This window comes from Balaenoptera physalus (genome assembly GCF_965194825.1).
Source record: "Balaenoptera physalus genome assembly, chromosome: 16".
Taxonomy (NCBI): domain Eukaryota; kingdom Metazoa; phylum Chordata; class Mammalia; order Artiodactyla; family Balaenopteridae; genus Balaenoptera; species Balaenoptera physalus.
In genome coordinates, this window is record NC_138898.1 from 50,528,130 (window position 1) to 50,546,941 (window position 18,812).

Genomic DNA, 18,812 nt, shown 5'->3' on the forward strand with positions numbered 1-18,812 from the left:
TCTTGTTTCCCCAAGTCAAACACGCTAGGGCAAACCTGATCTACTACAAGAATATAAAGATCAGTCACAGTAAAACAAACAAAATGAAAACGACCCTAGGCCAAGCCCTTGTGACCGCGGCTCTCCCAGCTGTCTGCAGCAGCCACAGCAGGAAGGTAGGGGGCCACCTCTTCTACTGCGCACCTCCCGTTCACCGCTGGGAGAACCCGGCCCGTGGAGGTCACACAGCAGTCAGACGACAAGCTTAGCCCTCAGCGGGCTAAGGGCACTTGCCCCACGCTCTGTCCATCATGCCAACATCTCCTCCTGGCTGGAGACAGTAAGTGCGTCCAGGCCATCTCATCAGGATCCCACTCACCCAGCGGCAAGTCAAATATAACTGGCCAGCCCAAGGACTGAGGCCACTTTCCTTTGGACACAGATGAGTCTATAACCTAAAATCATACCATTCCAAAGAAAAGCCAGCGACAAGAGCAGCCCTTCCCATTTATGAACATTTCCTTTGTGCAATTTTGTTCTATCAACGACATTCAGAGGCAACAGCAAATTTATTACTTAGTATGACCACTTAGTCCCTACCTGCTACGTGAGAAACTTGACAGCATCTCAAACTAGTTTCACACCAGCCTGAACAGGAGTACACACACAGCGTCGAGGGAACACAATATCGAACACAGGCCTTTCGGCCCAGGGTGGCCTGCGCGAGGCAGAGACGTGCAGAAAGCCAGGTCAGCCTCCAGGGTTTTCCTCTAAACAAGCAGTGATACCCTCCTCTGTGGTCGGGGCCCTCCAAGGAGAGTAAGGTGTTTCTTAGAAAAGGTGGTCCCCATGCCAGGGCTCACAACACAGCCGAATACCTGGAAGTCAACTAGACCTTACCTTGAAATTTCTTTTTGATCGCATCCTTGGAGCTCGCATAGATCATTTTACTTTTCAGAGGTGCTAGTTCTGGAGCCCTGGATACAGAAGCGCCAAAGAAGAAAAACACTGGTTTAGAGAAAGTTCAATTTACATCTTGTTAAATAAACATCTGCAGCAGTGGGCAGGGAGGGTCCTCAGAATCTTCTGGGAGAGCTTCTCTAACTACACAATTTTTCCATTTCCGCTCCTCGGGCCGTGGTGGCTGAGCATGTACAGAATAACTCACGTTGACCAAGGCGGGAAAAAAGTTGAGGACCAATGATCAGAAATCAGTTAATGGCGCTAGAATAAAAGAAACAACACTGGATAATTCACTGTATGACCCAACTGTTTTCTTGAAGATAATTGTTTTTCATTTGTATCAATAAAGGCTTGAGTTCAGGCTAATAACCACCATCTTTGTATGAGGTTTTTAATACTTTCTGGTGGAAAAGTTTCAAAATACAGAAAAGTACAGAGAATAATCTGTAGTCAAGTATCTGCCACCCAGAATTAAGAAATGCTAGCAATTTTTGCATCAGGTTGTTTTCTGGAAAAGAATGTATATAAAGTCCAAGTCCCCTTACTGCCCCTGCCCACCCGGTCCCTTCATTCACATCTGTTCCAGCAGCAAATTCTGACCTCAGGCACTCGTTTTCCATCTCAGTCTAACATAATAAAACATGTCACAAGGATTTCTTTTTCTAAGCTTAATGGCAATTCAGCAATCATTATGTCTTAATTGTTAATATAACTATTACCTTGTATTTACAAAATTTTTAGTGCCTCCCCCTCTTGAATGAATACTGGAAGCACAGCATACGCTTTACCATGTTCTTTACCAGCAACGTTGAAAGTAACAGAAATACTAACAATGCACAGAAAAATCTCACCTACTCAAACTGCACATCTACAAATGCATTGTCTCTCACTATACAACAAACCTCAGGCCTGCCTGCACTCCACACCACCACGATTCCATTTAGCTGCCATATTTCCAGGACGTTCCACAGTCATGAACACCGTGGCCCGGTGGGGCCCTCACCTAGTCTGCCGCCCACACAGCGGGCTGAGTCTCTTCTTGGGAACAAGGCGAAGGGCAGTTTCTCGGTCTCTCAGCGCATATTCCTCACAACTCTGAGGTCCAAGGAGGGAGGCAAAGCCACAACAAGGACCTCAGATGCACCAGCTACAAAATTAAGTGGGTGCTTTTCTTATGCAAAATAGGTCAGGGACAAAAATAGCTTTAGCTGTTCTGATTTTACTCTAACCAGATCTTTAAAATACTTGAAGTAAGAGCCGTTCCCTGGGCCCTAAACAGAGCCTGTTATGGAAAACTCCTATAAGGTTTTAACTTTCTTTTAAAAAGTAATAATGCAAAAATAAGACACTGCACTAACACTGAATCTTCTCTTCTTCATTCTTTTATTTTCCAAATGTTCTTTAATAAGGATGTATCATTTTCATAGTGGATAAAAATCCAGGATAAAAAATAGTGCAAATGAAGGAAATATTAAGCAATTTAAAAGCTTAAACCTTTACCTGCCATATCTGCCATTCAAGAGTAAATCCCAGAAGAGCCAGGGCTTTAGCTGTTTTTTTCACAGCTATTTTCCCAGCCCTAACACAATGCCTGGCATGTAGCAGAAATAAAAGTTTAAAGGATGCACCTTCATTCAACATGCTCAGTTTTAAGTCTCACTACTATCTTTATGCATTTGTGTCTGTGGCCGCCAGGCTCCTTCCACAGTGAGCGCCCAATTCGCGCATCTGACCTCACCAGGTGCAGCCAGGGCTGCAAGGGACTGAGCAGAGGCCTAGGGTTACATTCCCTGAGACCTGAACTCTTTCGACTTCCCAGCCCCATGGTCCCACGTTGTTGGTGGCACACAGCTGAGAGCTAAGCCCCTCCTTGCCTTGCCCGGCTCAGGCCAGAGTCCAGAGGACACTCACTCCCCCCAAATCAGAGGCTGTTACCACTTCCCCCTTCCCCTTGGAAGCCAGAGAAGATTCTCACTGTGTAAGAATTCCATATCAAGGAATGTACTACATACAATACAATTAGATGAGAAATATAGCGTGACTTTTAAGTCAAGCTTAATCTCAAATATGAACTTACTTGAAAAGACCAGAATAACTAATTTAAACAAGCCTTTTAAGGCCATGTAAATCACTTTATAGCACAGTTTCACTATTTACAGCAACGCTGTCCAATAAACAGAGTTTTCTGCAGCGAAGGAAATGTTCTGTACCGGTGCTGTACTACCTAAAAAGGTAGCCACTAGTCACATATGGCTACTGAGCATTTGAAATGTGGTGATTCAACTGAGAAACTGAACTTCAGACTTTCATTTCAACAGCCCCAAGAGGCTAGTAGCTACCCTACTGGACGGTGTGAACGCAGAGCAAATTCCAGCTGGAGGCCACGCCAGCACCAACTTCAAAGGCAGCAAGCCACAGAGGCACAAGTGAAGTGGGAGGCTGGTTCCTGGCAGGGCGTGCTGGAGAAGAATCTGGTGAGATGCTAAGCTAACAGTAAGAGATTAACTCTGAGATTCACAAAGGTTCAATATTTCTAACAACGCTTACCACAAAAAAAACATCAACTCCTCTTTCCTGGATTCCTTTGTTTCGAAGCTTGCATCATACAAAGCATAGCGACAATCTTTTTCAGGAAGCATTCCCACAAAATGCTTGAAAGGATCAGTTATGGTTACACCGATATCTCCAACCAAGATCTCTTTGCCTTCTTCTACAATGATGCACTTTTTGTCTGCACTGAGACAAAAAATGACAGCTTTCTTTCTTTTCTTGATTTCTTCTGGTGTGGAGCACTTCCGAACTTTCATGTCATAAAAAATGCGACATACTTCATCAGCAACTTGCACTCCTGAGGCCTAGAATGAGAAGGGGAAAAAAATCATAAGGAGGCTTACAGTTTTTATCATGCCAAATGCAAAACACTACGTAACTTCTGGTTTACAGACTGGCATACACTTAAATTTTTTAAGGTATATTTACCATCTAATAGGAAGACTAGAAAATCTGGGCTGCAAACACTAATTTCAGTCATTAAACTTTTAAAAAGATTACCTATCTAAGCCATTCATCACTCTTATGCGGGAGTAAGGCAAGATTCAGCCACAGCCGCTCCTCCAACCCTGAAACCTGGAAAACAGTGCTTTCTGGGGTGCTGAATTAGTTTCTTCCTACACAGGTTTGCTCAGAGCCCTGACTGGGGCAGTCATCTCCCCAGTTTGGGTGTTAACAATACCCGAAATTCTTTTCATAACGAATAATAGATGGTCAGAGTGGCTGGGTTGGGAAAATTCCACTCCTACAGCACATCCTTCGCTAATAAAAGAATTGAAAGGTCTTTGTTCTACTCACATGTCAAAATTATATGATTAATATCCAGTAACATATCAGTCACATACCTGTAAAATTTCATTTATAAAATCTCCAAGTTTGGGGCTTCCCTGGTGGCGCAGTGGTTGAGAATCTGCCTGCCAATGCAGGGGACACGGGTTCGAGCCCTGGTCTGGGAGGATCCCACATGCCGCGGAGCAACTAGGCCCGTGAGCCACAGCTACTGAGCCCGCGCGTCTGGAGCCTGTGCTCCGCAACAAGAGAGGCCGCGATAGTGAGAGGCCCGCGCACCGCGATGAGGAGTGGCCCCCACTTGCCACAACTAGAGAAAGCCCTCGCACAGAAACGAAGACCCAACACAGCCAAAAATAAATAAATAAACTCCAATCTCTAAAAAAAAAAAAAAAAAATGGCAAAAAAAAAAAAAAAATCTCCAAGTTTTAAATTTAAATTAGAATAAATGAGACTGCTAGGAGACTAGATCATTATTACCGTTCCCACCGCAAGAAAAGAAATGATAATTATGTGATGTGATAGAAGTGTTAGCTAACCTACGGTGGTAATCATATTGCAATATATAAATGAATCAAAAATCAACACCTTGTAAACCCTAAGCTTACATAATGTTATATGTCGATTATATCTCGATTAAAAATAAATAAATATTTACTGCCATAACAAAGAGGATAGCTTAATTTAGGATTATACTGACTACAGAAAATAACCTTTTACCATGTTATACTTGCTATTCCAAAATAAAGAAGTGGTTACATAAGATCTTGATAACCAAAGATCTAAAATCACTTTTTGATCTTTTCATCTTCTTTAAGGAATGTGCCATTTCCATTAACTTTGTAATTTTTTATGCTTCATTAATTACTTTGGTTTACATGTTAGCTTTTCTAAAGCAAGAATTATAAACTTAATAGAATTTAAATACTAAACAATGCCAAAATGTTAATGATACCCAAAATTAACATCACGTCATTTGATTAAATATAAATGCGTGTGAGATGAAAAAATAACCTGCACACTAGGAAAAAAATATTTGCAAATCGTATATCCAATAAGAAACTTGTATCCAGAATATATAAACAAACCTTATAACAACAATAAAAAAGACAACCCAATTTAAAAATGGGCAAGCGATTTGAATAGACATTTATCCAAAGAAGATTTTTAAAAAACGGTCAAGAAGCACTTGGAAAAAACGCTCAGCACCATTAGTCATTAGGTAAGTGCACATCAAAACCACAATGAAAAACTACTTCACACCCACCAGGATGGCTGTGGACAGAAACAAATGTTGGTGAGGCTGTTGAGAAACTAGGGCCCTTAAATGTTGCTGAAAGAACTGCAACAGTGGTGCAGCAGCTTCAGGAAATCATCTTGCAGCTCCTCAAAACATTAAACATGGAGTTAACACACAGCAACACCACTCCTCGGTGTAGACACAGGAGAAATGAAAACATATGTCCCTACAAAAACCTGTGCGTGAAAGTTCATAGCAGCATTATTTCTAACCGCCAAAAAGTAGAAAGAACCCAATGTTTATCAGCTGATGAATAAACAAAATGTGGCGTATCCATACAATGGAATATTATTCAGCCATAACAGAATGAGGTGCTGATACCCGCTACACGACACATGAACCTTGAGAAGCACCATGCTAAGTAAAGGACCAGACATACGAGGCCACACTGCTCACAAGTCTATTCCCTGAAATGTTCAAAACAGTCACATCCGTGGACAGGAAGCAGATTAGTGGTTTCCAGTGGCGAAGGGGAGAGGGAATGCAGAGTGACTACTAATGGGATGGGCAACTTTTTGGAGTGATGGAATGTTCTGGAATTTGACAGTGGTGATGGATGCACAACTCTGGAAACATACTGAAAATCAGCGAACTTGTACTTTATGATATGTGAATTATATCTCAATAAAGTTGTTACTTAAAAATGCATGTAAGAATTCTGGGGGTTAAAATACACAAAGATCCTAGCAGTTACTTAGTATTAAGGTAACTGGACTACTTAATCATCTCATTCATTAAAAGAGCTCACCTCAATCCCACCTAATCTAATCTACATCTAATCATAATCCACTTCAATCCTACCTCATCTAACCCTAAATGAACATTTTACTCTAACAAAGAGGAATATATAGAAAATTAAGGCTAGAAAACTACCTCCAAAGTTACACAATCTTACCGCTTTCCCATTTTAAAAAAATACTACCTTAAACCTTCTTTTACTGCTTTAGGAGTAGTATTGTTCTGATATTCACAGTTCATCTATGGAAAGCAAGTTAAGAATCTTTACTTTGATTTTTTGAATAGAGATGAATAAAATGTTCAAAGTGACAAAAATTAACAAGGAATTAGAAACAGACCCTAATTCCTCTAACTCCCTAGTCCATAACAGTGATTTGTAAATCACATTTGACTAACCCATCTTTAAAAGCATGAAGGAAACATTTGAAGCCTTAAATCCAACCAATTAATATCTGAATGTATCTGTCAATATCTAAGTGAAGTATTTCAAACAACACTCAATTCCAACTTGGAAATTAAATTAATTACATATCAGTAATTGAAAACAGAAAGTAAATGTGTATCCCGCAATCATAATGCAACTAACCTCAGCCAAATCTGGCTGTAACTTACAGGCACCTTAAAAGCCTCAGTAAGGAGGAATTTTGGCTTTTTTCTATCTGAAATGAGGAATGTGGAGGTTTCTGATGAGGGGAATACTACAGACATTTATGCTTGAGGACACTAACACCGAAGACTGTGAAGAAGAAGCTGGCAAAGACACTGGAAGCAGGAAGACCACTTCTGAGGCAACTGCCAATATCCAGAGAAAAAATCCAAGGACATTTCAAAGCAGAGCCAATACAGCTGAGTGAAACAGGAAGGAAGAGCATCAAAGACGACCCTGGATGGATTCTCCAGACTGGTGACTAGAAAAACTGATGGATAAACAGAAGGGGGAGGATGGGCACAGTTTAACACGTTAATCTTGAAGAATGTGCAAGACATCTAGGTGGAGATGACCAGTTAGTAACTGGAAACAGCACAAATCTAATAGGCAGTCTCCACTTAATCGGTATTTTGGACCAAAGTCAATACCACGGAGGCATATCATCATTAAGTAGCAAAAGAGAAACAAGTCAATGGAATTAAGAAGAAATTATCAGAAGGCTAAGAAGAAAAAGTAAGAAGGGGGAAAAGACCATCCTGGAAGCCAAGGGAAAATATTTCCAGAAGGGAGGTCAGCAATACCAGAAACTGTAAAGTTCGAGAATGAATGGAAACGGACCACTGGGCTTGATGACTGGGCCTCTGAGCATTTCAGGAGACGGAGGGATGGGCAGGAGTCCAGGGCAGCGGGCTGGGGATGCACAGGGAACTGAGGTACAGCAGACAGGATGGCTGATGGCGAAGGGGAGGACTGAACGCTGACTTCCAATGCATGGAAGTGGTCTTCCACTGGGGAGACGCGGCCACACTAACAGTTTAAGAGCTTGAAGGAACAAGGGAAAGAAAGCCAAACACTAAAGAAAAAGAAAAAAATACTAATATTGAGAACTTCTATTGTCACACACTTCTAAATCACCATTCTATGAACTAGCTACTATTACTGTTTGCATCCTACAGATCGGGAAATTGAGGCACAGAAAGATTAAGTAACTTGGCCAGGGTCACACAGAAACTGACAGAAGAACTGAGGTTTGAACTCAGGCGATTTGGCTCCAGAGGATACTTAACCACTCAAACAACACAGTCAGAATCCTAACGAGACTGATGAGATGCAGGGCACAGATGGGGGAGTCAGTCTTAGGAAAGACTATGCCTTTATTCCTCTAAAATAGGAAGAGGGAGGGTAAAGATGATGGGGAGTTCCAAAGGGAATCCCCTAAGGACCAGCAAAGGGATCCGAGGACCCCACAGGTTCAGTGAGGTCAGAGAGGCAACGGTTGAGCAATCTGGCAGAAAGCAGATGCTGATGGAGGTGTTGGTGGAAAGGACTCTGCATTCTCCCGAGGTATCCACACTCGAGGTTTCCATCACCTAATCCAAATGACTCGCACATTGTTCAGACTTCTGCCTTTCTGAGCTCACAGCCTTCACACCCAATTGCCTATCTAACATCTGCAGCTGGATGTTTCAAAGGGATCTGATGCTCAGCATGTCCAAAACCAGATACAGGTTGCTCCTTCTCATCAGTCTTCCTTTCCCAGTACACACCACCATCCCAGTTTCATATAAGCCCCAAACCTAAGAGACATCTTCAACAATCCTTTACCCTCACCTCACTTAGCCCTTTGAATTTCCAAGTTTTTCTCCAAGATACTCATTTCTCCCCATTTCTGTTGCCATTCTCCCAGACCAAGCTACCACTGCCTATTACTGGAACTGTGCCAGTAACCTCTCAAGCCGCTGCAGGGGAGGGAGACGAGGACATAAGTGCACCCAGGAAGACCACGTTCTCCAGCCTTCCTCGCAAGCTCAGCTGGGGCCACAAGACTGAGACCTGCTCAATGAGAGGTGGGCACCGTGACAGAAAGCACTGCCAGCCCGGGCCCTTTAAAGCTGATCTTCAAGCTCTGCCTTCCCCTGCAAAGATGACCGTGGCAGACACACTTCAAGACAGAAGAGGGCTGCCCAACCCCACTGCGCTGCACGATAGAGATAAACCTTTATTATTAGGCCACTGATATTTGGCGTTCAATTTGTCATCCCAAACACAACAGACTGCTCACGCCCCCCGTGATCCCCTCCACTCCCCCAATTCATCCTCTGCACTGCAGCCACAGATCTGGAACAGGAATCCCATCACCGTGCGTAAAGCACTTCAGTGGCGGCTTTCCACTGATCTGCGGGGGAAATGGCAGTAACTCTTTGGCAGGCGTGATCCGGCCCCGCCCACCTCTGCAGCCCTACCTTCCAGCACCCGTGCTCGGAAGTTCAGGAAGCTCACTACCTGCCTTCGGTCAGTTGTCTGCATTCAGGCTCCTTCCTGGCTCGGGGCCTCTGCTCACTGTGCCTCATTCACTCTTTACACCTCAGATCAATTCTCACTTGGAAAACAAGTTATTTGAGTCAAAACCACTATCACGCGCTTCCGTGAGATCATATGCTTCGAGCCCATAGCGCTTACTACAGTCTCGATGTCCTACCTTCAAGATTACTTGACTGTCTCCCCAAAGGGGCAGTAAGCTCCTTAAGACTATGTGTCTGTCTTGTTCACTTTTGTGTTCCCTTGAGGAAATCAAGGATAAATCAGACCCTCAAGGAAGTGTACTGATTAGTGGAGAAGATAAAGAGCACATATAGTGCTTCAATACTTGGTAAAACGTTCATTATTCCTTGATAAACTCCAACAGAAGGGCGTTTAAAGAAGGTAGAGATCAAACTGGGACAGGGAGGGGACGCAGGTAAATCAAGGAGAGTTTCGCCTGGAAGGTGACTTAAAGCACTCCAAAATAAGGGGGCTGAAAGGATGAAAAGACAGTTCCTGACAAACAGAACGCAGTTCGTCCAGTATGAGAGGAGGAAACCAGGATGTGGAGTGGGTTCGGGGTAGAGGCCACCAACGGCAGGCCCAGGAGTCTGGAGGCACTGGGTATTTTTTGGAAAATGCACGAAGCCATGCATGAGAGAGCCAGGACAGGAGGAGACTGGGGCAAGGAGACCACCTAAAGGCCACTGCGGTCGGCAAGGCCGGGGCCATGAGGCCTCCACCAGCGTGGCAGGCACAGTACAAGGAAGAGGAGGTGCGGACATGCCCTGTGCTCCACAGCCGCTGGCTGGGAAGGGAAGACAGCGAGGAAGCAGACAGAAAGAAGCAAGTGTTCACCCAGGTCAGTGACCAGGAGGCTGACTGATATCACCAAATGCTCATGTTCTCTCATCTTCCCACTGTGGTGGCTTTAGGGGCTTCGATGTTAGTCGAGTACGATTTCTTTACGACTAGTAACGCTGTAATACTAACTTCTGCCCTTGAAAGTAATTTAAAACATGCATGAGGCAACACGTACATTAGATTCAATTGTAATGAATAAAATATGCTTGAATTTGTTAGACCTTGGTTTACTTAGTATATACTTGGAATACACTTGATATGGAAGATTAAACAACTGGTGCCTAGACTCCTGATAATGATTTTTATAAAGCTGAACTAAAATAAAACCGCGAGGGCAGACCGCGAAGGCAGGGGACGCCGCCCCTCCGCCGGCTCACGGGCCCCAGCAGGGCTCTTCTTCCACCTTTGGGGGGTGAACGGGAAAGCCTGGGGTACGGACTAGTGGGACGGGAAAAAGATAAGCTAATCCTTAAGTAACTACAGTTTATTAACTTTTTAGAGGCCAAAAGCACATAACTTGAAATTAAAGCACCAGAATTATGAGAGCAACAGCTCCACCCAAGCTTCCCCACTAACCAGCTGCGTCACCTCGGGCGTGTCATTTAACATCTCCTGAGTAAAAGAGTTCCTTCAACTGATTTACTTAGGGGCATGCACCAGGTCAGTAGGATCACCTGGGGAGCCTGTTAAAATGCAGATTTTGCAGATTCTGATTCAGAATATCTGGGGGTAGAGTCTGAGATTCTGCATTTCCAATCAGCTCCAGGTGACAATCACTAAACTGTTGCTCTAAGATTTCAAGAAACATTAAAATCTTAGCTCATTGCTATTTTACTTCTTTGCCTACAAGTTTAACTTTTATAATGAAGCAGTAGTGATAGAGCACATTATAAAAACTAATAGGCCCAAAGTCAAAGCATTTTTTGGGCCACAGACTCCTGGTAAAGCCTATGGGTCCTTTCTTAACATGGTATTTCAATCAAAATAAAAGACAGCATTAAAAAAGAAGCCAATTATATTGAAATACAGTTCATCTATCATGATGGTTAAGAATTCCTGTGAGTATTAAATTCTGTGGATTTGTTATCACAGAGACATTTCAATGAATCTCTTAAAAACAGTTGTAACACTAATATTCAGAATCATTTGTTCACTGTGTTTTTTACCTAACAGAAAAGATCCTCTCCCATAAGTCTCAGTTTTCAGTATTTCTCTAAAATGTTAATTATTAACATTTTAACTGCTCAGCTGTCAAGAAATCCAAAGTTTATTTTTTTAAAGCAAAACCAAATTCAGTTGCAATTTTAAATTTATTTCTAAAGAGTTATTTATATTCAACTGCAAAGTTTTAACAATAAAGACCATTAAAGGATACTCTGAAATAGGACCAAAATCTGCTGCACTGTTGGGAAAGAAAATCTTGAGAGCAAAAATAGATTGCTATTACAAGAGCCTTGTGATTACCTTAAAAAGATGTTATCCACGACTTCAATTTCTCTCTGTTCTGTACCAGTGACCACTGGAGAATAACAGTTGCTTTTAGAACTCCACCCCCATGTTAAAATAGTTGCTGTTAAATGATTCTTCACTGTATTTTTTTTAAATTTATTTATTTATTTATTTTGGGCTGCATTGGGTCTTCGTTGCTGTGCGCAGGCTTTCTCTAGTTGCGGAGAGTGGGGGCTACTCTTCGTTGCGGTGCGCGGGTTTCTCATTGCAGTAGCTTCTCTTGTTGCGGAGCACGGGCTCTAGGTGCACGGGCTTCAGTAGTTGTGGCTCGCGGGCTCTAGAGCACAGGCTCAGTAATTGTGGCGCACAGGCTTAGTTGCTCCGTGGCATGTGGGATCTTCCCGGACCAGGGCTCGAACCCGTGTCCCCTGCATTGGCAGACGGATTCTTAACCACTGTGCCCCCAGGGAAGTCCCTCTTCACTGTATTTTATCTCACGTGACTACCAGTTTTAACTTGTTCCTGAAGCATAATGGATCTCAAACCTGAGTCTCCTCTAGCAGAGCTTGTGTAAAACACTGATTCAGAGATTAAATGCATACTGTACACGGAGGCACTGTCTTTATAGTCAACATTCACCCAGTGTACGCATCTTTAAATAAAGTTACTACTCACAAACAGAGGGGGAAGTAAAAGCTACAAAGACTATGAAACACTGGGTATTTTAAAGTTGCAGATGACTGAACACACTTAAAACATTAACTCTCTCCATTTCTAGAGTAAGGGTGGTAATCTTTGAAAGAAGCTCAAGTTTTCTGATTCAATTATCGTAGACAACTGAACCAGGCCAAAAGCGAAATGTGATGGCTTACAGCAGCCCACCTTTCAACAAAACTTCAGAAACAGTGGTCTATGTCTATACTACCAAACTCAAGACTGGCTCCATAACTGATGCCAACTACACTTAACCCAATCCTCATTGGAGAAAACAGGAATGAAAGCTATTGTTTTGCCTCACAAAATTATTAATTTTTAAAAAATTATTTTTCTAAGCTGAGAGTGTGAAACATTTGAAAGTAGAATACTGCATAGCAGACAAATACAGTTTCAAATTTACAAACACCTGGCAGAAAAAAATGGCATTAATTAGGTCCTTTCTCAACCTACCAACTCTTAAACACCTACCATAACTGCTAATCAAAGGAGTTGGGGAGTTTAAAAATGGGTTCACAATTATCCTTTATTTACACCATGCCTTGCACAAGGGCCAAGAGAATCAGAAGATTACTGACTACAGAATATTTAGGCTTTTGGCTATTATAACTGGTGCCTCTGAGCAATAATGCTCACACAACAAATAAAATGAGAGTGACAAGTACTTCAGGGACATTTTTACATGTAAGGTTTAAGAACCTCACAGATCCTGTGTCAAGATGGGAGGCAGAATACATACATTTAATTTATCTCCCTACCAAAACGCCACTGGGAGTTCAAATAAGAATGAATGAAATTAGTTCGAGAAGCATTTAGGTCCCTAGATCCCCTCCTGAACTCCACTCTGCCGCCACCCCACTCCCTGGAATTCTGGAGGTTATTCTCTGGAGGAGGTAAACAGTATGTCTTTCTGGCTTAGTTATCTTACTGAAAACAGGAAAATAGGTGGCCATATGCAAATGATGCTAAGACACCCCACCTCCAACACCACCTTGAAGCCGCGCTGAGCAACAGAACTTTCTGTGATGATACAAATGTTCTGTCTGCACTGTCCAATATGGCAGCCGCTACCACACACGGCTACTGAGCACATGAAATATGGCTAATGCAACTGAGGATTTTAAATAGTTTAACATAAAATAACACATAAAATTAACTCAGTATGTACCAAAATAGTACATACTGGGCAAACAAACCTATAAAACATATTACGTAGTTTTCGGCCTTGGAAAAACACTATACTATTGAGCTTTATGGACGCCTCCTGTCCTCAGGAACCACAGTCACTATACTATGCGGTAAAACAATGCCCCCAAGGGCAAGGATTTCAGCTCCAGTTTACTGTAATAATTATGGCCAACTATTTCTGGAGGTAAGGAAGCAATCTTGGGGGGATAAGAGACTTATAATAGACTTTTTTTTGGCGCAGGGATATTCTGAGTGTTAATTTGGAAGAGTCAAAACAACCAGACAGCTTAAAACTTTTATTTGAAACAGTAATTTCTACCTGTTCTCTGACGACCACAACTACAGATTTAAAAACCATACTGACATTTGATGTATCTCTCTCCTTTCTTCCTGTGACTATTAAATGGATGAACAGCAAAGACATGAAGGATGAGAACGGTCTTCTTTAACAGTCAAGACTGAGTCACACCACCTCTCACCATTATCCTCCGCACAACTATCAGCTACAGGTGTGAAGCAAAGTTCACAATGATGAAAACTGGGGCCTGCTGTGGGGCGAGCTAACAGGCTCTGCCTTAAAATCTGTTCCTGCCCAGTAGGTAAAGATCAGTCAGGCAAGCACACAGCAAATCCTCCATCCCTTGATAAGCCCAAAATGTCCAGAGCTGCTGAGTACAGTTTTCTAGACCGTGCCTGGCCAAGGGGGCCAGAAAGAGCTAAATTAAGCCCCTGCTCCACTAGCCAAGAGAGGGGCCTCTGCAGGCTGTGAAGCTGGCAGCAGCGCCATCTGCCTGCCTCCTGGGGCCGCGCCACCGAGGGAAGCGCCGTTCTGTCGTTTGCGCAAAGTCACTACACAGGCCAGCAGCGAGCCAGAAAATGTTCCAAGTTAACCCTCTGCCCTAATACACTGGCTCATCCCCCAAAGCCAGGGTGACTAAACTGTTAAATTTACAGCCAATTTCCACTTGTAGAAGTCCTTCATTCGCCTCACAGCAAAGTACAGACAATGTCCTTGAGACAGTCTATGTAGACCAAACAGCAACTCTCTACTAGCTGTATGTTAATGTTTAGAGTTCCACGAAAACAATTTTATGGTTACACCTTACTTAGTAGGGAAAAAAACTCATTCAATAACCTAAATTCTAGGAACCACCACCCATACCGCCACCAAAAGAAAAGAAACTTACAGAAAAATCATCTCAACAGCCAAAGTAGATTAGATATAATAAAGGCCGAGTTGCTAAACATCATCTCTCTCACTCAGATTGTATGCAATCTTATTTACAATCTTACTAGGTGTTAACAGGTTCCCCACCGGCTGGGAGGCTGAGAGGCAGGGAGCCAGAAAGGGAGGGCAGGAACAATAAGGAGTTTCATAAACCTTACAGAGAAAGTAACAGCTCCCATTTCTCCCCCCACCCGCCCCAAATCTAGATAGAAAAATGGGAGTGGGTAAGAGCAACCAAGGGATAGTAAGCACACTGGCAAATAGTCCTAGGTCTTTCCTGTTTTCTTTCAAGTGCCCAATTTCCTTCAGGATAAAATCCATGCCAAGCCCTTTATGCCCTATCTTTCCAGCTTCCTTTCCCACTTTTCCCTGACGTGTACCCCGTAATTCCAGTCATGCACGACCTCTGGGATTCCCTGAATACACCACATTCTCTAGTGATGCTTCACCTTCCTCCTCTTCCCCCGGCCAAGTCCTTCAGGGCTCAGCTCAGGCCTCCCCTCTGGGAAGAAAATGCTTACTTGGCCTCTCAACCACCATATGCTAACACAAGAGGATGATTATTTCCATCACAGCATTATCAATGACTGTGATGAACTTTCTATTGGGTGTCTGATTCTCTAGACTGTGCTCCTAAGGGCAAGAACTAACAGTATCATTTTTTCTCCAACCCTATTCTACCTAAGAAATATCACCTACTTTATCAGGTTTTTTTTTTTTTTAAAAAGAATTATTTATTTATTTATTTATTTTTGGCTGTGTTGGGTCTTCGTTTCTGTGCGAGGGCTTTCTCTAGTTGTGGCAAGCGGGAGCCACTCTTCATCGCAGTGCGCGGGCCTCTCACTATCGCGGCCTCCCTTGTTGCGGAGCACAGGCTCCAGATGCGCAGGCTCAGTAGTTGTGACTCACGGGCCTAGTTGCTCCGCAGCATGTGGGATCTTCCCAGACCAGGGCTCGAACCCGTGTCCCCTGCATTGGCAGGCAGATTCTCAACCACCGTGCCACCAGGGAAGCCCACTTTATCAGGTCTTGAAAAATGATTATCCCTTAAAATTTTTATAAAGTGTTGTATTTTTTCCCCATTCTTTATGGTACAATTCTTCAGTTTACACCAAGGAAAATACTACATCTCAAAACTTTAGGGTTTTCTGAAAGAAACAAAGCAAAAAACTTCTAAGCAATTTTTATTGATCTCCACAGAATATTTTGGTCCTGATCAGATCTGCTATTATTTTCTTTTTTCTAAAGATATAGAACTTCAGACCTCTGACATACCGTTTGCATATATTTATAATGCTTATTTTTTAGACTCCTCATAACTGATTGACAAAAAAAACTTGTAAAGAAGGAAAATTTTTACATCATTTGATTTTATAATGACAACTCATTGCATATCACATCATGGAACCATGAATATACTTGCGATGATGATGAAACTGAAAGAAGACATTTTTTTTGAGCTATAACTGACACAGCACTGTTATGTCACAACAACATACCTGTTGTTTCATGTGTACAACATAATGATTCAGTATTTGTATATACTGTGAGATGATCACCATAATAAGTCTAGTTAACATCCATCACCACATGTTGTTACAGTTTTCCTTCTTGTGATGAGAACTTTTAAGATCTACTCTTTTAGAAACTTTCAAATATGCAATAAGTACTATTACAGTATTATAGTCACCATGCTGTACATCACATCCCCAGGACTTATTTATTTTATAACTGGAAGTTTGTACCTTTTGACCACCTTCATCCATTTTGCCCACCACCCTGCCTCTGGCAACCACCAATTTGTTCTCTTTATCTATGAGTTTGGGTTTTTTTCTTTAGATTCCACATATAATTGAGATCATAAGGTATTTGTCTTCCTCTGTTTGACTTATTTCACTTACCTTAATGCCTTCAAGCTCCATCCATGTTCTTGCAAGTGGCGAAATCTCTATTTTTATGGCTAAATAATATTCCATTTATGTATTTATATATGTGTGCACATTTTCTTTATTCACTTACCCATCAATGAACACTTAGGTTGCTTCTATGCCTTGGCTATTGTAAATAATGCTGCAATGAACAAAGGGTTGCATACATCTTTTATTCCTTTGGATAAATACCCAGAAGTGGAGTTGATGGATCATATGGTAGTTCTTTAATTTTTAATTAAATTAAAAAATCAGTATGAGGAATCTTCACACTGATTTCCTTAATGGCTGAACCAATTTACATTCCCCCCAATAGTGAACAAGGGTTCCCTTTTCTTCACAGCCTCACCAAAACTTGTTATTTCTGTCTTTTTGATAATTGACATTCTAATGCATATATGGTCAATTAATTTATGTCAAAGGAGCCAAGAATAAAAAGTTGACCCTTGAACACCTTGGGGGCTAGGGGTGCTGACCCTCCGTGCAATTGAAAATCTGCATATAATTTTATAGTCAGCCCTCCAAATCCATGGTTCCGCATTGGTGGATTCAACCAACCACGGATTGTGTAGTACCATAGCACATATTTACTGAAAACATCCACCTCTAAGTGGACCTGTGCAGTTCAAACCCATGCCATTCAAGGCTCAACTGTACAATGGGAAAGGACAATCTCTTTTAATAAAGAGATTAAAAGTGGAAAAATGGACAGCCACGTACAGAAGAATGACACTGGACCACTATCTTATAGCATAAGGAAATTAACTCAAAAAAGGGATTAACGACTTGAATGGAAGATATGAAACTGCAAATCTCCTAAAAGAAAACATAGATGGTAAGCTCTTCGACATAGGTCTTCGTGATGATTTTTCGGATCTGACTCCAAAAAACAAAAGCAACAAAAGCAAAAATAAGTAAGTGGAACTATATCAAATGAAAACACTTCTGCACAGCAAAGGAAACCATCAACAAAATGAAAAGGCAGTCTATTGAATGGGAGAAAATGTTTGCAAATCAGGTATCTGATAAGGTACATATCCAAAATATGTAAAGAACTCACTCACATACAACTCAGCAACAACAAAAAAAATTCAATTAAAAAATGAGCAGAGGCTCTGAATACACATTTTTCTAAAGACATACAGATGGCCAAGAAGTACGTGAAAAGGTGCTCAACATCACTAATCATCAGGGAAACAATCAAAACCACCATGAGACATCACCTCAACTCTTGGTATCTTTATCAATGCCCTCTGCCTAACACATACACACAATCGCCCATCAACCCAGAACAGAAGCTGTTTAATAAATGTTTACTTAATCAATGTAAGTTTTCTACTTAATATTCTGTTCTAAAGGTCACAAATACATACTTTTTATTTCTAAAACTGTTTGATATGTAAGCATCACTTAATTTCAGGATAAATGCTAGATAAGAGACATTAATGTATACAGTATTCAATATGCAAAGAGTATGACCTTTAAGAAGTCAATATCCCATAAAACAAACTGATATGTTTCAAAATTTCTGCAATCCCCTCCTTTGTTAAATAGCCATTTGATTCTGCAGTTGAAAAAATTTAAAAAGCACTACTTAATAATAAGGTACATCTATTAGTGGTTTTATCCAAGGCGGAGAGAATGACCATTTCAAGCACTTATTAATATCAGGGGAAAAAAAGATCTCCACAATATTTTGCCTCATCTTTCACTAAGACAGGAAACAAAGAATATATTCCTAAACTGGGGCATGGAATACTGTTTGGAACAAAAGGAACAAACTGCTGATGCACAAATACCTTATCCTAAGTGAAAAGAACCCAGACTCAAAGGTTATGACTGCACAATTCCATTTATATGATATTCGTGCAAAGGTGAAAGAAACTACAGGGACAAAGAACAGATCAGTGAGTCAGCTCTACCCACCACCAGTCCTTCCCATCAGGAAACTTGCATAAGCCTCTTAGATAGCCTCATCCACCAGAGGGCAGACAGCAGAAGCAAGAAGAACTACAATCCTGCAGCCTGTGGGCCAAAAACCACATTTACAGAAAGACAGACAAGATGAAAAGGCAGAGGGCTATGTACCAGATGAAGGAACAAGATAAAACCCCAGAAAAACAACTAAATGAAGTGGAGGTAGGCAACCTTCCAGAAAAAGAATTCAGAATA

At 41.8% G+C, this 18,812-nt stretch overlaps 1 protein-coding gene across 1 annotated transcript in view; it reads right to left on the bottom strand.

The window, feature by feature from the left end:
• DSTN (destrin, actin depolymerizing factor) overlaps positions 1 to 18,812 on the bottom strand; it is a 36,463-nt gene that overhangs the window by 1,446 nt on the left and 16,205 nt on the right. The window contains exons 2-3 of the mRNA XM_082431735.1: positions 3,490 to 3,797; positions 880 to 956 (exon numbers count right to left, since the gene is read on the bottom strand). Of these exons, the coding sequence (XP_082287861.1) occupies positions 880 to 956; positions 3,490 to 3,797 (385 nt within the window). The remainder of the gene's footprint in view (positions 1 to 879; positions 957 to 3,489; positions 3,798 to 18,812) is intronic.